This window comes from Vulpes vulpes, chromosome 1, assembly GCF_048418805.1.
Source record: "Vulpes vulpes isolate BD-2025 chromosome 1, VulVul3, whole genome shotgun sequence".
Taxonomy (NCBI): Eukaryota; Metazoa; Chordata; class Mammalia; order Carnivora; family Canidae; genus Vulpes; species Vulpes vulpes.
Genome location: NC_132780.1, coordinates 17,856,668 through 17,879,360, shown reverse-complemented (window position 1 = coordinate 17,879,360; position 22,693 = coordinate 17,856,668). Strand labels below are relative to the sequence as shown.

General features: G+C 40.6%; 1 protein-coding gene and 1 pseudogene across 1 annotated transcript in view; one reads left to right on the top strand and one right to left on the bottom strand.

Moving 5' to 3' along the window:
- The first annotated feature begins 489 nt into the window (after positions 1–489).
- Positions 490–17,273, top strand: LOC140597760 (vomeronasal type-1 receptor 4-like; annotated as a pseudogene).
- A 2,445-nt stretch (positions 17,274–19,718) lies between these two features.
- The window catches only part of PPP2R1A (protein phosphatase 2 scaffold subunit Aalpha), a 37,704-nt gene continuing 34,729 nt past the window's right edge, over positions 19,719–22,693 (bottom strand). Inside the window, exons 14-15 of the mRNA XM_026014113.2 lie at positions 20,350–20,441; positions 19,719–20,193 (exon numbers count right to left, since the gene is read on the bottom strand). Of these exons, the coding sequence (XP_025869898.1) occupies positions 20,177–20,193; positions 20,350–20,441 (109 nt within the window). The 3' untranslated portion in view covers positions 19,719–20,176. The remainder of the gene's footprint in view (positions 20,194–20,349; positions 20,442–22,693) is intronic.

Genomic DNA, 22,693 nt, shown 5'->3' with positions numbered 1-22,693 from the left:
GCTGAGAGTGCCCCATGTTTCACAGCTGGAATTTTGAGGGATGCACCATAGAGGACACAGAAAATAGACTGAGGTCACTGGGATGGGGGCAAATATAGCTTGAGGAGGAAGGCAGATATGGAGGTGATAGGAGGCAAGGAATATTGGGTTGAGCTCTCTGGAAGAGTTGGAGAGAAAAGTGGAAGGAAGGATGAGGCAGGGGCAAGTCAAGAGATGGAAGCCTAGGGGATGGATAAAGATATGAGGGGTTGTGAGGTGCAGGTCTTGGGGGCTAGAGAGGTGGGAAGAGAGGCAGCATGAAGATTGAGGAAATGGAGATATACCTACTATGACCTTATTTCCAAATACATTCTGAGGTACTAGGGGTTAGGACTTCAATATATGAATTTGGGGAAACACAATTCAAACAGATGCTATGATTTGAACTGTATGTTAACTCCATATACAAGGCATAGTTAGTTTCAAAATGCGCTGTGATTTTTCAAGACAATGAAAAAGAGGGCAAGAGAAGAAAAGGGAATGTCTTTCTCAGGTAAGTGCTGAGTCCCAGGATGGATGCTGTGCCCTCTCTTCCTTCTAAAATGGCATACCATTTTTTTGGTTTATTTATTTTTTTAGTAATCTCTACACTCAATGTGGCACTTAAACTCATGACCCTGAGGATGGAGAGTCATCTACTCTTTCAACTATGCCAGCCAGGCGCCCCTGCCATACCTCTTTTTATACAATTTGAAAAACATTACTTTTCTACCATGGAGATATTGACCCAAACAGAATATGGTGTGTGTGTGTGTGTGTGTGTGTGTGTGTGTGTGCAGTGTGATTTTGATACAAGTTCAGACATGTTCTGAAACTTCGTAAGGAGGGTACAGCTCAGTGATAAAAGAAAATGTTACACCTGGAGATCATGGGTAATTCAGGAATATTTTTACTCTATTGCTTAAATATTTTACAATTAAAATTGTTCCCATGTGTATTACTTTTATATTACTGATATAACAATTTGCCACAAACTTAAGCATTTTTTTAAAAGATTTTATTTATTCACAAGAGACACTGAGAGAGAGGCAGAGACACAGGCTGAGGGAGGAGAAGCAGGCTCCACGTGGAAAGCCCTATGTGAGACTCAATCCCGGGACTCCAGGATCACACACTAAGCCAAAGGCAGACGCTCAACCACTGATCCACCCAGGTGTCCCCAAACTTAAGCATCTTATCACATCTATTTTCTTCTCCCCCTCCCAGCTTTCTTCAGGTATAACTGACAAATATAACTTATACAAGTTCAAAGCAGATGTGATGTTTTCATATACCTATTTATTTTCTTACAGATCTTAGATCGGAAATCTGTGGGATCTGGCTGAGCAATCTGATTAGGGTGTCACAAGTCAACATTAAGGGGTTACCAGTTTGGGTTGTATTCTTGAGATGCTGGGGAAGGATCCACTTTCAGAATCTTTTAGGTCGTTTGCAGAATTCATTTCCTCCTGAATGTTTGTGTGTGTGCCCACCTACACTCTACCTTCAATGCCAGCAACCGTGTGTGTTCAATCCTCTTGCTTCAACTAATTTTCTCTTCTATTCCATCTCTCTGGCTTCTTTCTCTTTTAAGTACTCTCATTCCATTACACTGGATCCACCTAATAAGCCAGGACAATCTCTCTCTTTGGAGATCATCTGATTAGTAATCTTAACTGCACCTACAAAATCCCTTTTATCATGTACTATACAACATAACCACCCAGTCTCTATTACATCCAGGGTTGGAAAAAATGCCTATTATTTTTTAAAAATTAAGAATGTACCTACAACTCTTTCACCACTGGTTACCACTTGTGATGGTTCCTCAGAAGGAAAAAACAATGAGAAAAAGGTCCCTACAATTTTTAGTTGTCTTATTTTCTTACAGTAAAGTTTACAAATAAAAGCTCATGAAAGCTCATGTAGCTTAAAGTGTTAGACCTTAGAAATACCACAACACACATATACACAGAGCTTGGGACAGGACAGTTCTTCTCAACACTTCCAACTGGCTAGATACCAGTCAATCGCCTCTCCAACCTGACCCATCCAGGTCACGTCCTACATCTGATTTCCCAATGAACTGTTGAGTATTGTTACCCCAAACTGCATTTTTTCCTCTCATATTGTAATTTCTATTTCATGATATGGAAGAAATTTTACATGAGCAAAAATTTGCCTCCTAAGCTGAAGTTAGAAACTGTACATGACACTTGTAATTGGACTATAAATTGGGAATAAATGAGGGTAAAACAGTGGCCTCCAATCTGCCCTGTGTCATCCATCCCTCCCATCTCCGTTGATCCTTTACCTTACCATACACCCCTCTTTTTAAAAAAAAGATTTTATTTATTTGAGAGAGAGAGAGCATGAGCAAGGGGGAGGGGCAGAGGGAGAAACAGACTCCCTGCTGAGCAGGGAGCTGGAAGTGGGACTCCATCCCTGGGATCATGACCTGAGCTGAAGGCAGACATTTAACCAACTGAGCCACCAAGGTGCCCATCACACATCCCTCTTCTATTGGCATCCTCCACATCCCCACCCCAGGAGCCCAAACTACCTGCTAAACCTCCACACACCCCTCATCCACATGCAACCCTGTTAGACATCTGCATTGTACCCCAACCTCCTTCCCATCATCTTTCTGACATCTGTCCCTACAAGACCACTACTCCAGGGACTTGAGTGCAACCCTCCTCACCTATCACCTCCTCAAACCACACCATCTTCATCCTTCGTGTCGCTGAACATCGACTCCCAATTCCAGTATCTCCCCCCGTTCCAAGTCCTCTACACTCCACACCATCCACTCCCTCAGCCTCAACTCCTACACAAACTCATTCTGCACCCACATGCCCTACTCCATCACCCTTGACCCCTTCTCCTGGCTCTCTAGCTCCCCCATTGCCTATCACCCTCCCTGGATCCCTCACTGCCCTATGCCTCTTTTGCCTCTCTCCTCAGGCTCATGGTCTCCTCCAGGAGACTCCTCCCTCTCCTCTTCTGACACTGTCTTGGACCACACTACCTTCCTTCAAAGTCTGCCTACCACACACATTCTCCCCTTCCTTCTCTCCCACCATGATTTTAACCCCTCAAAGCCCTTGTCTCCTGTGAATTTCACCAAACACAAACCATGAATATCTTCCCTGCAAAGTGCCTATCCCCAATACCCCCTTCATTTCCATGAAACGATGTCTTTCTCCAGATCCCAGTATGCCTCACCCTCTTCACTTTCCAGCGCTTTGTCTCCTTGTACCCTCAAACGTGGCAATGCTCCTTGTGACACTGAGCACACTTATCTTTTTTCCCTTCTGCCTTCTTTCTTCTCCTGCGCTCCTGTCCCCTCATCCCAGAACCAGTGAACAACCATCTTGTCCCTGGTTCCTGTTTTCCCTGTGCCTCTCACCTGCTCTGTCACATACCTACGCACTGCCACTCCCTCTCACACCCTAATATTCCGACCACACGTCCCAACCTATTATAAATACTGCCTTTGTACGCTCTTACAGGATTAGGATCATAAAGGGGGAGGAGAAGGCTCCTTCTTAGGCATCCAAAAGTATGGAGATATAACTATTCTTCTGTGTAAGAATATACTATTGAGATTCACACAAACCTGGTGACTGTGTGTGGTTTCATGAAAAGGAGGAACTGTGAAGTTGTGTGAATGTCATTATCTGTTTATAAATAAGTGTAAACTTGTGCGTGGTGTTTCAGAATGTTTGAGTGTGCAACTAAGATGGTGTCACAGTGAGTGCACGAGTATTTCACTGTGTGCATGCATTTGTCTCTCTGCATAAATGTGTAAATGAATTTGTGTATATGAGACATCTGAATTCCCCACCATTGTAGCTCTAAACCCTGACTTGAACATTGGGGGTGACTGGATAGTGAATCTGGATCAAATTGTGGATTTGTTTGTAGGAAAAATCAAAGAATCAACTTGAACTTTAAATTTATTTTTAAAAAATATTTTACTTATTCATGACGAGAGAGAGAGAGAGAGAGAGAGAGAGAGAGAGAAGCAGGCTCCAGGCAGAGCCCCCAACGTGGGACTTGATCCCAGGTCTCCAGGACCACACCCTGGACCGAAGATGGCGCTAAACCGCTGAGCCACCCGGGCTGTCTTGAATTCATGTTTCTTAATTACCAAAGTGTCAAGTGCTCACACAGTAAATTTAGGCAAAATAAGTATGGAGAATTAGTAACCATTTTCTTCTCTGGAATCAGGTAAGTAGCACTGGCTTTTCTGATAGTTTCAGGAATTGTAGAATCTACCTGTTAAACCATCTGATCCCAGTGCTTTTATTTGTGAGGGGCTCTGTGGGGGTCTCTTTTAGAATGTTCTCTTTCTTCTGTGGCTACTGTTCTACTTCCTATCATTAGAGGAGGGAGGTCAACAATGTTAAAGTATATTTTCCTACAAAATTTCCATTAATAATTGGCATTGAATTGAGTGAATGGGTCCAAAGTAGTTGAACCTGATGTGTGCTGAGTTCAATGGTTTGATTGTAAATTGTTGGCATCATATTCTTCCATCTATTTGCATCTTTGAAAACTCTTCCTAAGTATTTTGTCTTATTCCATTTCTTTGCTAATTACTTAAATTATGGTTCAGCTCAGGCGAATGAAGACTGGGAAAGAACTAGACATTGGGGAAACTTCTAGAGGAAGCAAAGAGCCCAGAGACAAACATAATCACTGCCAGTCCTTCATATGGCAGACCTCAGCATTTCCTACTGTCCCCTGTGTGAGACTGTTTGCCTCCAGGGATAATGGAAAAGAGTCTCTCAAAATCATTCTAATACTCTCTTAGGAGATGCTAACTAGAAACTTCTAATTGTTTTTGGTAATTACCAACAGGAGAAAGTTTTCTGAAACAGTCTCAACTCCCAAAGCCTACACTGCAGACAGATGAAATGACAAGCGCAGTTCCAAGGGAGGTAACTTCACAGAATCAAAACCCCCATGTCAGATTCTAGCTACCTATGTTCTGCCCATAGTGGCCACTACAGAGCCCACTCTCCTGGCAGCAGGAAAGTATTTTCTATTTCACTCTGAGAGGCAGAGTCTATAAGGGAAGGAGGCAGATCGGGATTTGGCATAAATGTTCATATCAGAAAAAAAAGGCATTCTCTGGTTTTGAATCTGGTCCAGTGCCAAGGCACACAGGAAGAATTAATTCCTGAGGAACAGGGTGAGGAACAGGTAAAGAGAGATGGGAGTCCTAGACCCTACCCGATGGATTCTAATACAATGTAATATAATCCTCTCTGACAGTGATTGCTGGTGTTTAATGCAAGGAATAAAACCTGATTTTTAAGGTGCTTAAGGATGTAGTGGTAAGATCAGTCTGCTGTTCAGCCTACTTTAAAGGGATCTTAGACCAAAATTTCAGGATTACTAGAAGTATACCTATAACACCTCTTTATAAACCTTATAACTCCCTTAACACCTTATAAAGAGTAAGATGAATTTATAGGACTCACCTGTCCCTGTGTAGAAAGTGTATCCAAATGGTAATGGCTTGAATGGAAAGGTTTTCTCTAACTCTGAAGATAATTTATGGAGATCCTAATTGTCTCTTGAAAACACTACAGTCTGATTATGTCGAGGCTATTTTTACCCTTAAATTTAGGGGAGGAATATTAAAGGAGTTACCATAATTATGTATTTCACACAACTGTCTGGCTCATATCGTTTCCCCGTTTGAAAATATTTTCATCAATTGTAACAAAGGTAACACTCTGGTGTGGGATTTTGACAGTGAGTATATGGGAAATTGCTGTAGCTTCCACTCAATTTTGCTGTGAGCCTAAAACTGATGTTAAAAAAAAAAAGTACCATTTATATTCTCATGACAATCCAAAAATCTCTATCAACTCATAAAATGCACAAAATTTCATGCCTTACACAATGCCATTTTGCATATATGTCATCATTTATAAATACTGCATTGTTGCAAATAATTTTACTTAATTCAGGTATTAATAGGCAAATATGTGATCTAAAATTAATAATTTAGTTTTTAGCCTATAGCATTGTCATGTATTAGTATTTTATGTCCCCAAATGTAAGGTATGATGTGATTATAGAACACTTCCTGTGATAGGTACCATTATACTTGTGTTGATACAAAAGCAAGTTTTTGTTGCCACCCTAATATCTAGCCAGCCTTACATCCATTATACACAACTTGTGATGGAGCAGTTTCCTACAGTATTCTACTGCCAGCAGTGCATCTACATTTATTAAGGTATCTAAAGCTTTATTCGTAATTGATATTGGCCTATAAATCTTTACAAATAAATGGAAACTTGCTACATCCAACACTACAATAACAAAAATCTTTAGTCAAATGACAAGGTGTAAAAATCAAAACTAAATATAAATCTGGGGCAGCCCGGGTGGCTCAGAGGTTTAGCGCGCCTTCAGCCCAGGGCATGATCCTGGAGACCCAGGATCGAGTCCTGCGTCAAGCTTCCTGCATGGAGCCTGTTTCTCCCTCTGCCTGTGCTTCTGCCTTTTGCTCTCTCTCATGAATAAATAAAATCTTAAATATATATATATATATATATACACTTATATATAAAAATCTGGATTTGATGAACACAGCTAACTAGCTTTTAGTAGAGGATGGTAGTTTAACGCATTGTTAGCAGCTATGAAATTAAATACAAAATGGACACTGGACTTAAAATTTCCCTGATCAGACAGAACCCTTTAAGCCACATAAGAAAAACTTAAAACCTAGCTTATTTCGGGATCCCTGGGTGGCGCAGCGGTTTGGCGCCTGCCTTTGGCCCAGGGCGCGATCCTGGAGACCCGGGGTCGAATCCCACATCAGGCTTCCGGTGCATGGAGCCTGCTTCTCCCTCTGCCTGTGTCTCTGCCTCTCTCTCTCTCTCTCTCTGTGTGACTATCATAAATAAAGAAAAATTTAAAAAAAAAAAAAACCTAGCTTATTTCATGAACATAAGCAATATATAGGTTATTTCCTGTGAATGCCTCTAATAATCATTAAAAATTTATCTTCCTAAAAAAGGCATAATTACTTTTAACCAATCTCTTGTAATCCAGAAAGCCCCATTATAATACCATTCACTGTAATCAGGTTATAAACCATCCTGGAACATCATGCCCCTGATCTTCATATGTTTTAAATTTGAAAGCTTCTTGTTCATGAATAGTTCTCATATGCACAATACTATTTGTTGATTTGGGTGTTTTAAATCTGCTATTTCTGGAATTTTGACACATCCCAATTCATTTCAAGTCCCTGCTCTGTCACAAGCAGCAGATTTTGACAAATACTTAACCTTTCTGTGTCTGTTCTCTCCATCTTTTAGTTACAGCCATAGTGGCGCTGGCTTCGTAAATTTGTGAAGCGTGAAGTTCTCACGAGTGCCTTCACAAAAGTGATTTTACATTAAGAGGGCTCTTTAAAGGTTACACATTCAACCTGTGGAAAACTTAGTTAAGATAAACTCAGTGCAAACTGACAAGATGACTGCTAGGTATCTGGCAATGGGGATGATCTCATCACAGACTATGGCTGGAATACTGGGCAATTTCTCTTCTTTACCATTTTATAATCCTTTACTTTATTGGGTGCAGGCTAAGGTCCAAAGATTTGATCCTCAAGCACCTGATTTCAGCCGATTCCTTGGGCATTCTGCCTAAAGGAGTCCCCACTCAATACCTTTTGGGTTGAGACATTTCCTTAATGATTTTGGTTGCAAACTTTTCTGTACAGTTGTGTCCACAGTATCACCTGCCTCTGGAGTGTCTTCCAGACCATCATCATCAGTCCCAGGAACTCCAGGTAACAGATCTTAAAGTGAAAGCTCCTAAGGACATAAGCACCTCCATAACCCTGTGCTAGATCCTGCATATGCTGGTAAATACCATTTTTCTTATGTATATCACCAGTAAACAGAGCAACAAAAACATCACAATTTTGGAAACTGTTCTTTGGTTCATCATGACAAAGCCAGAAACTCAAATTGTATGCAGTGTTATCATTCCCTGATGTGCTATGTTTGGGGCTCAAGCTCTGGGCCAATAGCTGCATGGTCTTCATCCTGTACAGGCACAGGCAGAAGGTCCAACACATTCACAGAACCAATGTCTCCTCCACATCATCACCTGAATGAATCTACAGCCACCAAAACCATCCTTCTCCTGAATATCTTTGTCTACTTTAACATCCTCTCCTCCATCTTTCAAGTCATTTTGTCTCTTTTTGATAATCCCAACTGGATCTCTTGAGCACCATTTCAGTAATCCGTTTCCCAACCGTCAACCCCTTTCTGTTCATAAGCCTGACCACAAGGCATCCATGCTCTGTTTTGCCTACAGAATACAAAGGCCCTCATCTAGGAAGAAAATGTAAACAATGTTTTCACCCAATTTTTTTTTTTTAAGATTTCATTTATTCATGACACACACACACACACACACACACACACACACACACACACAGAGGCAGAGACAGTCAGAGGGAGAAGCAGTCTCCCTGCAAGGAGCCCAATGTGGGACTCAATCCTGGATCCAGGATCACACCCTGAGCCAAAGGCAGAAGCTCAACCGCTGAGCCATCCAGGCATCCCTTACCCAATGTTCATTCACTTATTCACTCATCCCCCTTGGAATCATATGAAATAGTGACAAGAGTGGTGGTAAACACACACACGTGCACATATCAATCTGATTATGATTACCCATCAGGCAATAATACTGGAAAATTGCATGTAAGAATATAAAACTCAGAATTTAAAATACTTATTTTTATCATTCTAGTTGATTATCTTGCTAACATACATGAAATGCATTTTTATTTATCTACTTTAGTTCTTATGTCCTACATGTACCTCTTGATAAAAATATCCAAATGAATGTGGTCAAATAATTTGACTTTAACAGAATTAGTCTTTCGTGTGTTTTTTTTTTTTTTTAAGATTTATTTATTCATGAGAGACAGAGACACAAGCAGAGGGAGAAGCAGGCTCCCTGCAGAAACCGATGTGGGACTCGATCCTGGATCCCAGGATCATGCCCTGAGCTGAAGGCAGACGTTCAACCACTGAGCCACCCAGGCATCCCAGTCTTTTGTGTTTAATAATGGGCAAATTTGGGAAGCATTTACCAACTTATTGTATGTGCGCTTCATGGTATCTGTTCTATTTTATGTTGACTTCTGTGTTAATGTAATAATTTCACATTTTACTTTTGAGGTATAGATTTAATATCTTAGATTTCAACACAATTTACAAAATACTTATAAAACCTTATCACGACGTAATCTAATAGTTAACCACCTAGACAATATAAGATCATTGCATACTATCTACTACCTTCTTACAACTAATTTTTTAGTTGCTGCTTTTAAAAAATATTTTTTATGCACAGCTCATGAGAGCACTGCTCACTAAAATTTCAAACTGAACACACTTGTGTATAGATCCTTGATTAAAAAAGAGAACACTGACCTTACAGATGTTTCCTCATGCCTTCCCAGTCACTATCCCCAATAACCACTATTGTGACATCTTCTACATACATCAATTTCACCTCTTTGTAATTCAAATGAATGGAAATCCAACAGCATGAGCTCTTTTGTATTTGGCTTTTAAAATTCTATTATGTTTGGGGGAACCTGAGTGGCTCAGTCAGTTGAGCATAGGACTCATGCTTAGGTCATGATCTCAGGAGTCGTGAGATTGAACCCCAAGTCAGGCTCCGTGCTCAGTGGAGAGTCTGCTTAGGATTCTCTCTCTTCCTCTCCTTCTGTCTATCCCCCAACTTGCACGCACTCGTCCTCTAATAAATAAATCTTAAAAAAAAATTCAAGTATGTTAATTTATCTGTGGTTTTTCATGCTGTTGGTGATAGAATTCCATTGTGTTAACATCAATTTTTTTTAAATCAATCAATTTAATCATTCTTCTGTCCATGCATGTGAGTGGGTTTCATTTGGGGGCTATCATGAATAAATAGCACTGGTCTGTAAGTTCTACAATGTGGTTTGGCAATACATGTATGCATTTCTGTTGGGTATGTATGTGATAGAGGAACTTTTGGGCCACAGGCTTATATCTACTCAGCTTTTGCAGGTAACAGCCAGTTTTCCAAAATGTTTGTTACAAATTTCATACCCACCAACAGTGTAGGACATGCCTGGTTTATATACTTAATCCACGCTTAGTGTTTTCTGTCATTTTCATTTAGTCTTATGGTTGGTGTGTGATGTTAAACCAGGTAGTGGCTTTATTTGCAGTTCCTTTATTAGTAAGGAAGTTGATCCTTTTTTTTTTCTTTTTTAGTTTATTAGATACTGGGTACTTTTTCCTGAAGTGTCTGTTGCTTTATTTTGTTCAATTTTTTTTCCATGCTGTGTTTTCTATCATTTTCTTACTGAGTTTTTATAAGTTCTTTATGTATACTGGATTAATCTTTTTTAGGCTCTACCTCTAATCCTAGTGTTTTTTGACAAGTAGATGCTTTCCTCCTTTATAGTTATTCTGTTTACAAGAAGTCTTTTCATGAAATCTCAGATGTGTTGTTTCCTTCTCAAAACATCATTCATACCTTTAAAATTTCCATCAGCATCTATTTGGAAACTATCCCCCCCCACACACACCCATTAAGAGAATACATTTCAATTTATTCTGAAAGTGTGATATTAGGCTTTTCATTTCTTTTCTGTCACTGATCACTGCCTCACCTGGTTTAACATTACCTCACCCTCACAGCTTTCTCTCCAGTCTGTTGGAAACTTACGACCCCAGTGCACCATACCATCAAGGTTACTCTTGGTGCAGGAATCTTCAGTGAACCTTTCTGTTCAGAGGACTAATTATTTGTCTGCTTTAAAGGGAAAGCTGTACGATGCTGAAATGGTTCTCCATTGGTTCCTTTAGTGTTTTCACAGCTTGTATCAGCTTTTGTCCAGAGTTATCTTTTCAAGGGTTTTTTTTGTCAGCCTCAGGCAATGCCTGCTTCAAGGGCAGATTTACTTCTTGACTATCATAAAAATAATGCCTCCCTCTGAGGCAAACTTTGGGCACTTTTGCATGTGAACAACTTTAATAGGTTGGATTTCTTTTTGTTTGTTTGTTTGTTTGTTTTTATTTATGATAGTCACAGAGAGAGAGAGAGAGAGAGAGAGAGGCAGAGACACAGGCGGAGGGAAAAGCAGGCTCCATGCACCGGGAGCCCGACGTGGGATTCGATCCCGGGTCTCCAGGATCGCGCCCTGGGCCAAAGGCAGGCGCCAAACCGCTGCGCCACCCAGGGATCCCCAGGTTGGGATTTCTTAACCTTGACATTCTTCAGTGGTAATGTAAACCTACTACATACACAGCGTCCACCCAGGCAGGCCTCTGTGTATCACCTCCATGGGACTTGAGGTAGACCATGGGAACAAATGCAAATACAAAGCTCCTGCTGTTTACTCTGTTATGAATAATAAAATCTTAATCTTAAACCCAGGAGTCTCATGCCTTCCTCCAGTATCCCATGAAACAGAGAGGATAATTTATCTTGCAAAAGGGGGTAAAAGATATTTACCCCTAAGATATATTTTCACATTTCTTAACAGTCTTGATGAGGATGGGATACTGAGAGATCTGTTTTCAAAGAGGAAATTATGAATTATGAAGACCTTCCTGAGCCCTGGATAGGGCATACGAAAAGGCTTCCTGAGACATGTAGTAAATTTACCCAAGATCTGGGCAAAGTGGAATTAGGGCCCTGGGCTGTCCTACATGTTACCAAAGCTGACGGGTGAGAGGCAGGCCTGAAATAAGCAACTTGACTGTAGTTTGTTATTTTCTCTCCTTCTGGCAGGAGGAGGAATTGCGGAGTTATCCAAGTTGATACAAAACTGGATGAATGAAAAGCATTATACCTTCATGTCACTTACCAGTGAATAGCCAGAGGCTGCTGGAAACAAAAAGGAAATGTGCCCAGAACACTCCTTCTCCCAACAGACACAGTGATTTAATGATGAACAGATGAATTCCTTCTGTTTGAAATCCATAAACTATTTGAGAGGTTCCTGAACCTTGGGTAAGTGTCAAACCAGTCACACTGAGGCTGGTACAAATATTTGAGATACCTTCTTGCCATAATCCATACCCCTGGCACAGCTCCCAACTTCCCTGAAGAAAGAAAGAACTGGACCACACATCCAAAAGTACCAACTTTTCCAAGGACTACTCTAGAGATTGGCGTGTTTTTGGCCTCAGAGCTGATGGAACCTGGCATACTCTAGATACCTAAAAGCTAAAGGGAGTAAAGAGAGGTTTAAACAAGAATACAAGCAGGCACCTTAATTCTTCTTCCAGCGCAATGCGTTGTGAGCAGAAAAAAATGTTTGGATTCCACACTCTCCCTGGGCAGAGAAGAGTTGACCACATGTCCAAACTCCCAACTTCTCTGGGGGATGCCTGAAGGACTGGTCTCTGTCTCAACTGTCTCAGACTGACAGGATCCAGCATATTTTAGATGCCTGGGGCCATTACAACAAAGATGGTACTTCAGACTAGTGTGAAGATTTCAGAGGCTCCCAGAATCTACAAACCCAGTCTATGAAGACTGGTACAGGTGGCTGGTTTTTTTCCTAATGCACAGATACCAACACAGAGTCAAGGAAAATGATGAAACAAGGAAACATGTCTCAAACAAAGGAATGAGATAAATCTCCAGAAACCAACCCTAATGAAATGGAAATAGATGATTTCTCTGACAAAGAATTCAAAATAACCATCATAAGGTTATTTAGAGAGGTCAGGAAGAACAATGCATGAACAAAGAGAGAAAATATTATGTATCAAACAGAAATCCTGGAGCTGAAGAATTAAAGGAACTATAAAATTTACTATAGTGGCTGAACAATAGTCTAGAGCAGAAGAAAGGATACACATAGGCTGAAAGTGAAGGGACAGAAAAAGATATTTCATACAAATGGAAACCAAAGAGAGTAAGAGTGGCTATATTTACATAAGATAAGATAAACTTTCAGTCAATATCAGTCACAAGAGACAAAAAACTTCATTATAGTGATAAAGGGGTCAATTCATTCATCAAGAGGATACAACAAATGTACATACATTTAACCCAGTACTGGTGCACCTAAATATTTAAAGCAAATATTGACAGATCTGAAGGGAAAAATGGACAATAATACAACAATAGTAAGAGATTTCAATACCCCATTTTCAACACTGATGCATCATCCTCACAGAAGATCAACAAGAAAAAAGCAGACTTGAAGAACACTAAAGACCAAATGGACCTAACAGATATATACAGAACGATCCATACAACAGCACTAGAATAAAATCTTTTCAAGGGTAAATGGAACATTTTATAAGGTTTATCATATGTTGGGCTATAAAGCAGTCTTAACAAATTAAAAAAAACTGAAGTCATATTTCTTCTGAAATACATGAAACTAGAAAAAATAAAAGAAAACTGAAAAAGTCACAAAACTGTGAAAATCAACACACTCCTAAATAACCAACAAGTCAAAACAAATCAAAAGGGACATCAGAAAGCATACTGAGACAAATGAAAATGGAAACACAACATACCAAAAGTTATAAGATGCAGAAAAAGTTCTAAGAGGGAAGTTTACAGTAATAAATATCTACATTAAGAAAAAAGCTCTCAAATAAGCAATTAACATTATGCCTCAAGAAACTAAAAACAAAACAAAACACTAAGCCTTAACAGGAGGGAGGAAATAATAAAGAGCAGAAATAAATGTACAGAGACAAGGACAACAAAGAAAAATCTGAAACTATGGTTTTTTGTTTTTTTTAAAGAAAATGACAAATCATGAGCTAGACAAACCAGAGAGAGAGAGAGAGAGAGAGAGAGAGACTCAAAAAAGTTGTATATGAAAGAGGAAACATTAAACTGGTTCCACAGAAATACAAAGGATAAGAAACCACTATGAAAAATAATATGCTAACAAACCAGAAAATCTACAAGAAATAAATTCTTACATACATATAACCTACCAAGACTGATAATGAAGAAACAGAAAATTTGGACAGACCAATGAGTAAAGAGAGTGAATCAAAAACCCAACAAAAGCCCAGGTCCAGATCATTTCACCCATGAATTCTACCAAACATTTACAGAAGAATTAACACCAGTCCTTCTAAAACTCCTGCAAAAAATTGAAGAGGAGAGGAACACTCACAAACTCATTTCACAAGATCAGCATGACCCTGATACCAAAGCCAGAGAAGGACACTGTAAGGAAACAAAACTACAGATCAATATGTACCTGATGAATATTGATGCAAAAATCCTCAAATTATTAGCACACTCAGTTCAAAAGCACATAAAAAGTTCCATACACCATCATCAATTAAGATTTACCCTTGGGATGTAAGGATGGTTCAGCATATGCAAAATCAACAAATGTGACAGACCACATTAACAGAATGAAGGATAAAAATTATACGATCATCTCAGTAACTGTATTAAGCACTTTAATAAACTTCAATATCCTTTCATGATAAAAACAAATTGAGGAATGTACCTCAACAATATAAAGGCCATATATGATAAGCCCATAGCCAATATCATATACTTAGAAGTTAAAGTAAAGCTTTTCCTCTGAATTTAAGAAAAATGTGCCCACTCTCACCACTTCAACACAGTACTGGAAGTCTTGAAGAGAGTAAATCTGTAAGAAAAAAAGGCATCCAAATTGGAAAGGATCTTCTATGTAGAAAAGCCTAAAAATTCCAGAATAAAACTGTTAGAATAAATGAATTCACCAAAGCAGCAAAATAAAGTCAACAGAAAAATCAGCTGCATTTCTATATGCTAGCAATGAACAATCTGAAAAGAAAAATATTTTTAAAATTTTATTTACAATAGCATCAAAAATAAAAGAATCAGAAGTAAAAGACTTCAAGAAATAAACACATAAATAAACGGAAATGTATCCCATGTTTATGGATTAGAAAACTTACTATTGCTATAATGTCACTACTACCCAATCTACAGATTCAATGCAATTCCTATCAAAACCCCAATGATGTCTTTTGCAGAAAGAGAAAAACCTATCCTAATCTTCATATGGAATCTTAAGGAACCTCCAATAATCAAAACAATCTTGAAAAAGAACAAAGCTAGGGCTCACTTTTCTGATTTCAAAACAAGTTATTGTAATCAAAGTATTGTGGTACTGGCATTTATGGTCAAATGATTTTTTAAAAGTGCCAACACTATTCAAGAAATGGTACTAGGAAAACTGAATACCCATAGGCCAAAAAAAATTGAATTTGGATCCCTAACACCATATACAAATATTAACTCAAAATCAAAGACCTTTAACTATAAAACTCTTAGAAAACATTGGTCAAAACCTTCATGACATTGAATTTGGCAATGATCTCTCAGAAATGACACCAAAGGTACAAGTAAAACAGAATCCTACGATACTCGACCTTTTGTGTCTGGCTGCTTTCATGTGACGTGTTTCCAAAATTCATCCATTGTTTTAAAAAAGATTTATTTTGAGAGGAAGGGGGTGGGAGAGAACATGAATAGGGGGAGGGGCAGAGGGAAAGACTCGCAAGCAGACTCCCTGCTGAGCAAGGAGCCTAATACATCAGGTATAGGGCTCAACCTCATGACCCTGAGATCATGATCTGAGTCGAAATCAAGTCAGATGCTCAACCTACTGAGCCACTCAGGTGCCCTAATACTTCATTAATTTTTATGGCTGAGTAGTAACATCCATTATATGGCTACACTACATTTCATTTGTCTATTCATCAGTTAATGGGCATTTGGGTGGTCTCCACATTTTGGCTATTGTGAAGAATGCTGTTACAGTATTTATATATACACGTTCTTACAGGGATATAGGTTTTCAATTTTCTTGGGTATATAACTAGGAGTGCAATGGGTGGGCAAAATGGTAACTCAGTGGTACTGCCATTGTTTTCCAAAGTAACTGTACTATTTTACATTCCCACCAGCAGTATGAGGATTCTAGTATCTCCTCATTTTTACCAACACTATCTGCCAACATATAGACAAATTATTTTTGTATACTTGTGTCCTGCAATCTTATTGAAATTTTTTTTAGTGGATTCCTTAGGGTTTCCTATATACACGATTATGTCATCTGTAAATATAGTTCTATTTCTTTTTTTCCAATCTGCATGCCTTCTTTTCCTTTTATTTTTCTTGCCTAATTACCCTAAACTACTACTATATTTTTGAAAAGAAGTGGCAGGAGTGAGTACTTTTGTCCTGTTCATGATCTTTGGTAAGCACACAGTCTTTCACATTATGTCACCTGTGGGTTTTTGCAGATACCTTTTTATCAGATTAAGGAAATTCCAATTTCTAGTTTGTTGAGTGTTTTTATAGTCAAAGTGTAGATTCTGTCAAATGCTATTTAGCATCAATGGAGATGATCATGTGGTTTTTGTGTCTTATTGATAGGATGTATTACACTGATGCTGGCCTCAGAAAAAATTGGGAAGTGTTCTCTTCCTGCTTTTGGGAAGAGTTTGTGAAAAAATGGTATTAATTTTTAAAATGTTTTTAGAATTAACTGAAGCCATCTGGGCCCAGACTTTTGTGGACAGTCTTTTGTTTTTGTGGACAGTCTTTTGTTTTTGTGGACAGTCTTTTGATTACTAATTGAATACATTCATATATTTCTAAGATATTTCTGCTGCTGATATATGTTCCATGTAGGAGGGACAAAAACTCTAAAGTCAAAGTTGGTTTTTGCTGCTATAATAGTTCAGATCAGGTTTTGGCCCTAATGACTCATTAAAAAGCCTACCATGGGTTTCAACATTTTGCATCACAGTTAAGAGATTAGGACTCAGATTTCCTAGAGTGCCAGCCATGCCCTGCTTCTCATCTAACTTATGGGGCCAGCTTCCATCCTTGAATGGGTCCTGAAAGGATCATAAGCTATCAGAGGAAATTAAGGCATTTTTTTTCTTGTGGGAGAGATTTGTGGAGCTCTGATCTGGTTAAGTCCATAAAAAGCCACATCAGACACCCAAAACACTTTTCTGCATCCCAGCCTCCTCCCTCCCTGGCTCCTGGCCTCATTTGGCCCTGGAAGGACCCAACCTCCACCCCCCTCCTGCCCTCTGTGAGTCTTAATCTTGTCCCTCAGGTTGACATTCAATCCCTTCAATGTATCTGGAGGCTCCTCAAAATCTGCATACTTCTGCACGCTCACCTAGGCCATGCCACCTTTCCCCTTACTCTGTACTGAATTACTTCTGTTTCCCAATAAGCCTGGAGGGAAAGCTTTCCAGGTAGAGGTTCATGTCACGTACAAAAGGCTGGAGATGTTAAAGCATGTGTGGATTTCCAGGAACCCTCCTTTCCCAGAGAAGAGCAGGTGACTTGAATCCTGGTTCCCAAGATGACTGCATCCTTCCCTTTACTCTCCTATCCAGGTGTCACCAAGTCCCAATCTGTCTTCTTGAGAAGCTTTTGTTTCCTTTTACCTACAACTTCCCCAACTCCACGGTATCTCCCTCTAGCTCAAAACTCCTCTCTTGCTTAGACCACATCCCCCCCCCAAGATTCTCCCCCTTCAATTCTGATAGTGTCACTCCTTTACCAAAAACCCCTGTGGCTGCTGTTCCAGGATTAAGTTTAAATCTTCAGCTTGTTCCAAATGCTCTATATACTCTGTAATCAACCTCCTCTCCTTATGCTGTTGATGCCTCTACCTATCTGTGGCAGAGCTAAGAACTCAGTTTCTCTCTGGAACATGTGTTGTTGACTGTCACAATGGCATCCCCAGTGAACCATATCTCTAGATTTTTCACATCTTACGAGGTCCCCTCCTGCACTGATTCTGGGATTAGCCATGTGACTTGGTTCATTCAGCTTGTGATGCAAGCAGAGGTTTTAAAGCACTTGTAAACCGGGACTTGTTCTCTTGGAAACTGCTTTGGAACCATCAGATAAAGAGATCCAGCCACCCTGGAGAGATGTTGTACCAAGCCTCAACTGAGGTGGTACTCCCAGACATGGGGTTGAAGAAGTCATCTTGAAAATTTCCAGTCCCACTAGATACCATATAGAGCAGAGGAATCTTCCAACTGAGCTGAGCCCAGACCACAGAATTATGAGGAACAATACATTTTCATTGTTTTAATCACTAAGTTTTGGGTGTGAGTTGTTATCTAGTAAAATAAAAATGAAAGATGATGGAGCATTCATTTGAATGTTCTTTCAGCAATTAGTAGTAGATTGCTGACTGAACTTGAACATTCAGCATGCTAAGAGTGACCATATTGCCCCACTTCCCAACCTCAATTCTTCACTCAATGAGTCCTTCAAATATTTATATCCTAGGGGAGTATAGTACATATGTGTTTAGGTGCAGGGTGGGGGACCAAACTTAAACCACAGGTCCTCCCTTATGAAAATAACATAAGCCAATAATGGGAGGAACAAGGTCTCCTTCACCCTTATCCCCCAGGACTCAGCTGGGCCTAACAAACAGTAGGGACTCAGTAACATGAGAGCTGGGCTGGTGAAATCACTGCCACCCAGTGCCAATTTCCCCTCCACCCTACTGAGCAAAATTTCACTCAGTATTATGTCCTTTGTGAAACCTTACACGTACCACCATCCACTAAGTCTCTTGCTCCTCTCTCCGGAGCTCTTTGGCCCCTGCATCAGTTAGAATTCGGGTGACCTGCAAGTGATGAAACCCCAAATAAACAGTCATTCAAAAAGTTTAACTTTCCCGGGTAACTAATACTGGTGTAGGTTTTCACAGCATCAGGGACCCAGGCTCCTCTTATCTGGTTCTGCCACCTTCCTGGGCTTATGCTCATAAAATCACTCCCTGGCCCAAGATGGCTACTCCCACTCCACCCATCTGATCTACAGTCTGAAGTGCAGCAAGAAGGAAAAGCAGGGGGCATATGTCTCCTCCTTTAGGAACATTTCCTAGAAGCAACACACACCACTTCTGTCCACATGATATTGGCCAGGATTTAGTCAACATCACACCGAATGTCAAGAGACCTGGGAAAACGCCTTGAAACTAGGCAAACATGTGCCCAGCTACAAATCAGTGTCTTTATTAGTGCAGAAAAGGGAGAACAGATATTAAAGGACAATGGATTCCATCTTGCCAGTCCCCTTCTCATTCTGTTACACCCTGATTTTCCTGAGACTTCCTCAGGGGCAGGGACTAATCCACAGTGGGGCTCTCCAGCAAGTTACAGCTGACTCGACTGCTTCTCACATGCCATGCAGCAGTTACCCATTTTACATGTATTAACTTATTTAGTCTTTATGCTGTGATCTAGATTCTATCATTATCCCCAGGCTACAAAGTACAAAACTGAATTCAGAGGAACTTGGTAACCTACTCAAGGTCAGGAAGCCATTAACTAAAAGAACTAGGATCTGTACCAGGCAGTTTGGCTTTGAACCACCACATGCTCAACTAATGTCTGTGAAACTAAGCTCCACCACGGAACTCTGCGGGCCAGAGCAGAGACCTCATGGGCCTTCTACAACATAGGCCACCTACACTTCTGGTGGTTCCCAGAGAAATTCCAAGCCAATAATTAGGTCTTTTTTAGAGAGAGTAGAGACCATGGCCTGGTGTGGCACCCCTCCTCCATGCTATTGACTAAAACCAGAGGACCAGCTATTTCTAGACCTTTATTTCTCTGTGAAAAGGGAAAACAGGAATAAAATAAAAACGGCACAGTTGACACACACATACACACAAAAACCACTGAAGGGGAGGGAGAGAGAGGAAGGGAGAAAGGAGGTGGAGAAGTAGATGGGGTACAGGTCCCCATTACAGCAGCAGGAGCCAGTGACCTGGGATGCTCACATCTCTCCCCTGCGGGCAGAAGTGGCCCCTTCCTCCCAGGGTCACTGCCCTGTCCCACCTTGTGCTCCCCAAGCCTCTTAAGGAGGTGGACAGTGAGCAGTCGGATTCCCAGGCTGGGGAGAGGAAGAACCGTGCTGAGGGAAGGCGCCTGGGGTCAGACCATGCACAGGGAGTGACAGCCAAAGGCCCCCCACCATCTCCCAGAGGAAGGGACTTGTGGGGAGGGAGGGTGGACACCAGAGGCCGGCGTTGGCTCCTCTTCCAGCATCAGGCGAGAGACAGAACTAGGGGAATAGGAATAGGCGGGAGTCAGAACCACAGCTAGCCTTCTGCCCACAAACTGCTTCTGCATATCCCCCCTCCCAGGAGCTGCTATTCTCAGGCCTAGGCCCATCCTTGCATACCACCCTCCCATTGGGGTCTCCGAGTTCACGCCTTACCAGTCAGAGCCTCCTGGGCAAAGTACTTGACATCCACATCCTGGTCCTGGGTTAGCTTCTCTAGGATGGGCTTGACCTCGCTCTGCAATGTGCTAGAAGGAGAAAGGGAAGGCAAAGGAAGGGTGAGCCACGCTAGGCTGGGTGAGGGCTCCTGGGCAAGGAGGGGGCCACAGATACCGATGGCACGTGAGCCCGGAGATTAAATTACTTTGCAGGCTGAAGTCTAAAACTAGCACAGAGATCTCAGGGGTCCAGAATAGGCAAAGGGAGGTCAGACAGTCTGGGAAAGTGGAATACAGAATCATAAAAATCTCAAGTCTCTGAGGCTCAGCAAATGGACATATTTATTTGACATATTTACTGAGGCCTACTCTGCATTAAGTGTGATCAGAGTGGTAAATCCAACATCTGATTCTTGCCTGTGTAGAACTTGGGCTAGGAGGAAGACACAGACCAAACTGACAATAATTAAGAGAGAAGTATTAAGTGCCGAAGGAGAAGTACCCAGCCTGAGAGGAGCCAAGGGGAGGTATCTACTCCTAAGTGAGGGGCCCTTGAAAATCTACCACCATTGACAGTCAAGCGTCTGGGGAAATGAAGGCATGTCCCTCTCCAGTTAAGAGGCTGTTCCTCTGCCCCATACAACTACCATTCTTACTTCTACCACCTAGATCTGTTTTGCCTATTTTAGAACATAATATAAATGGAATCAGACTATGCTTTCTTGGGTCTGGCTTCTCACCAAACATGATGTTGGGGAGAATCATCTGTGTTGTTAAGCAGAGCAACAGTCGCACTGAACAGTCTCCCATTGTATGAACAAACCACGATTTATACCACTGTACTGTGGACAAAGACTTGGGCTATTTTCAGTTCATGGCTAATATAAAGAAAGCTACAAAAAACGACCTTTTGCTAGGACAAAAAGCACTCATTTCTCTTGGATATATGCCCTTGTATGAGGACTCCAGTCATTCTACCAACACCAAATGTTCCTGAGGTTTTTGTTTGTTTTGTTTTTAAAAGTTAGCCATTCTGGGGTGTCTTTTCATTTACAATTTCCCAATGGCTGATGATGATGAGCATCCTGTCACATGCATATTGACCATGAGATCTTTTGAAAGTGCTTGTTCAAGTTGGGTTCTGCCCATCTCTTACTTGGGTGTTTGTCTTATTGATTAGCAGAAAAGTAATCTGGATGAGTTAGTCCTCTGTCACAAATATGTCTTACAAGTACATCCTCCCCATGAGTGGCACACCATTTTGCTCTCATAATGTTCTCTTTTAATGAAGTTCTTTTTACTCAAGGTGAAATCACTCTTCTCCCTGGGGAGCTATTTAACAGATCTGAGTAATTTAACAAATCCTTTCAAATCTTCAAGATGTTGGGATGCCTGGGTGGCTCAGCAGTTGAGCATCTGCCTTTGGCTCAGGGTGTGATCCTGGGATGTGGGTGGGACAAGTCCTGAATCAGGCTCCCTGTGGGGAGCCAGCTTCTCCCTCTACCTACCTCTCTCTGTGTGTCTCTCATGAATAAATAAATAAATCTTTAAAAAAAATCTTGAAGATGTCCTGTTTTCTTCCAGAATCTTTTTTTTTCCAAAAGATTTTTATTATTTATTTATTCATGAGAGACAGAGAGAGAAAGGCAGAGACATAGGTAGAGGAAGAAGCAGGGAGCCCGATCTCGGGACCCCAGGATCATGCCCTGGGCCAGGCAGGCGCTAAACCGCTGAATCACCAAGGCATCCCTATTTTTGTATTTTTTTGATTCTGGTCTGTTACCTCTAATTTGCTTATGCATTGAAGTGGGGTTGTTCCCTCCCACCCATAAGCATATCCAACTGACCTGGCTGTCTATGAAAATACCTACATTTCCCTCCTGAACTGCAGTGGCACCTACTGTTATATACACACGGGTCTGTTTCTGGGCCCTTGATTCTGTCTCATTAGGCTATATTATTGTGCCAATGCCTCACTTTTTAATTACTGTGGTATCATAGGTATTGATATGTGGTAGTAGTCTTCAAACGTTTTTCTTTTTAGGACCACCTTTGCTACTCCAGATCTTTTCATTTCCATGTTAATTCCAGAATCAACTTATCAAATTTTCAATAAGGAACACACTGATACTTACTGAAATTAGAGTGAATCTATACGTGAATCTGGGGAACCATCCCAATCATGAATATTAAGTAGATCTTTAATTTCTCAAAGCAATGTTTCATAGTTTTCACTAAAGATGTGGTACATCTTTTATTAAATTCCTTGGTATTTGATAGTTTTGGTGCAATAACAAATTATACACACATATGTACAAAAATTACTTATATTTGTTAATTTC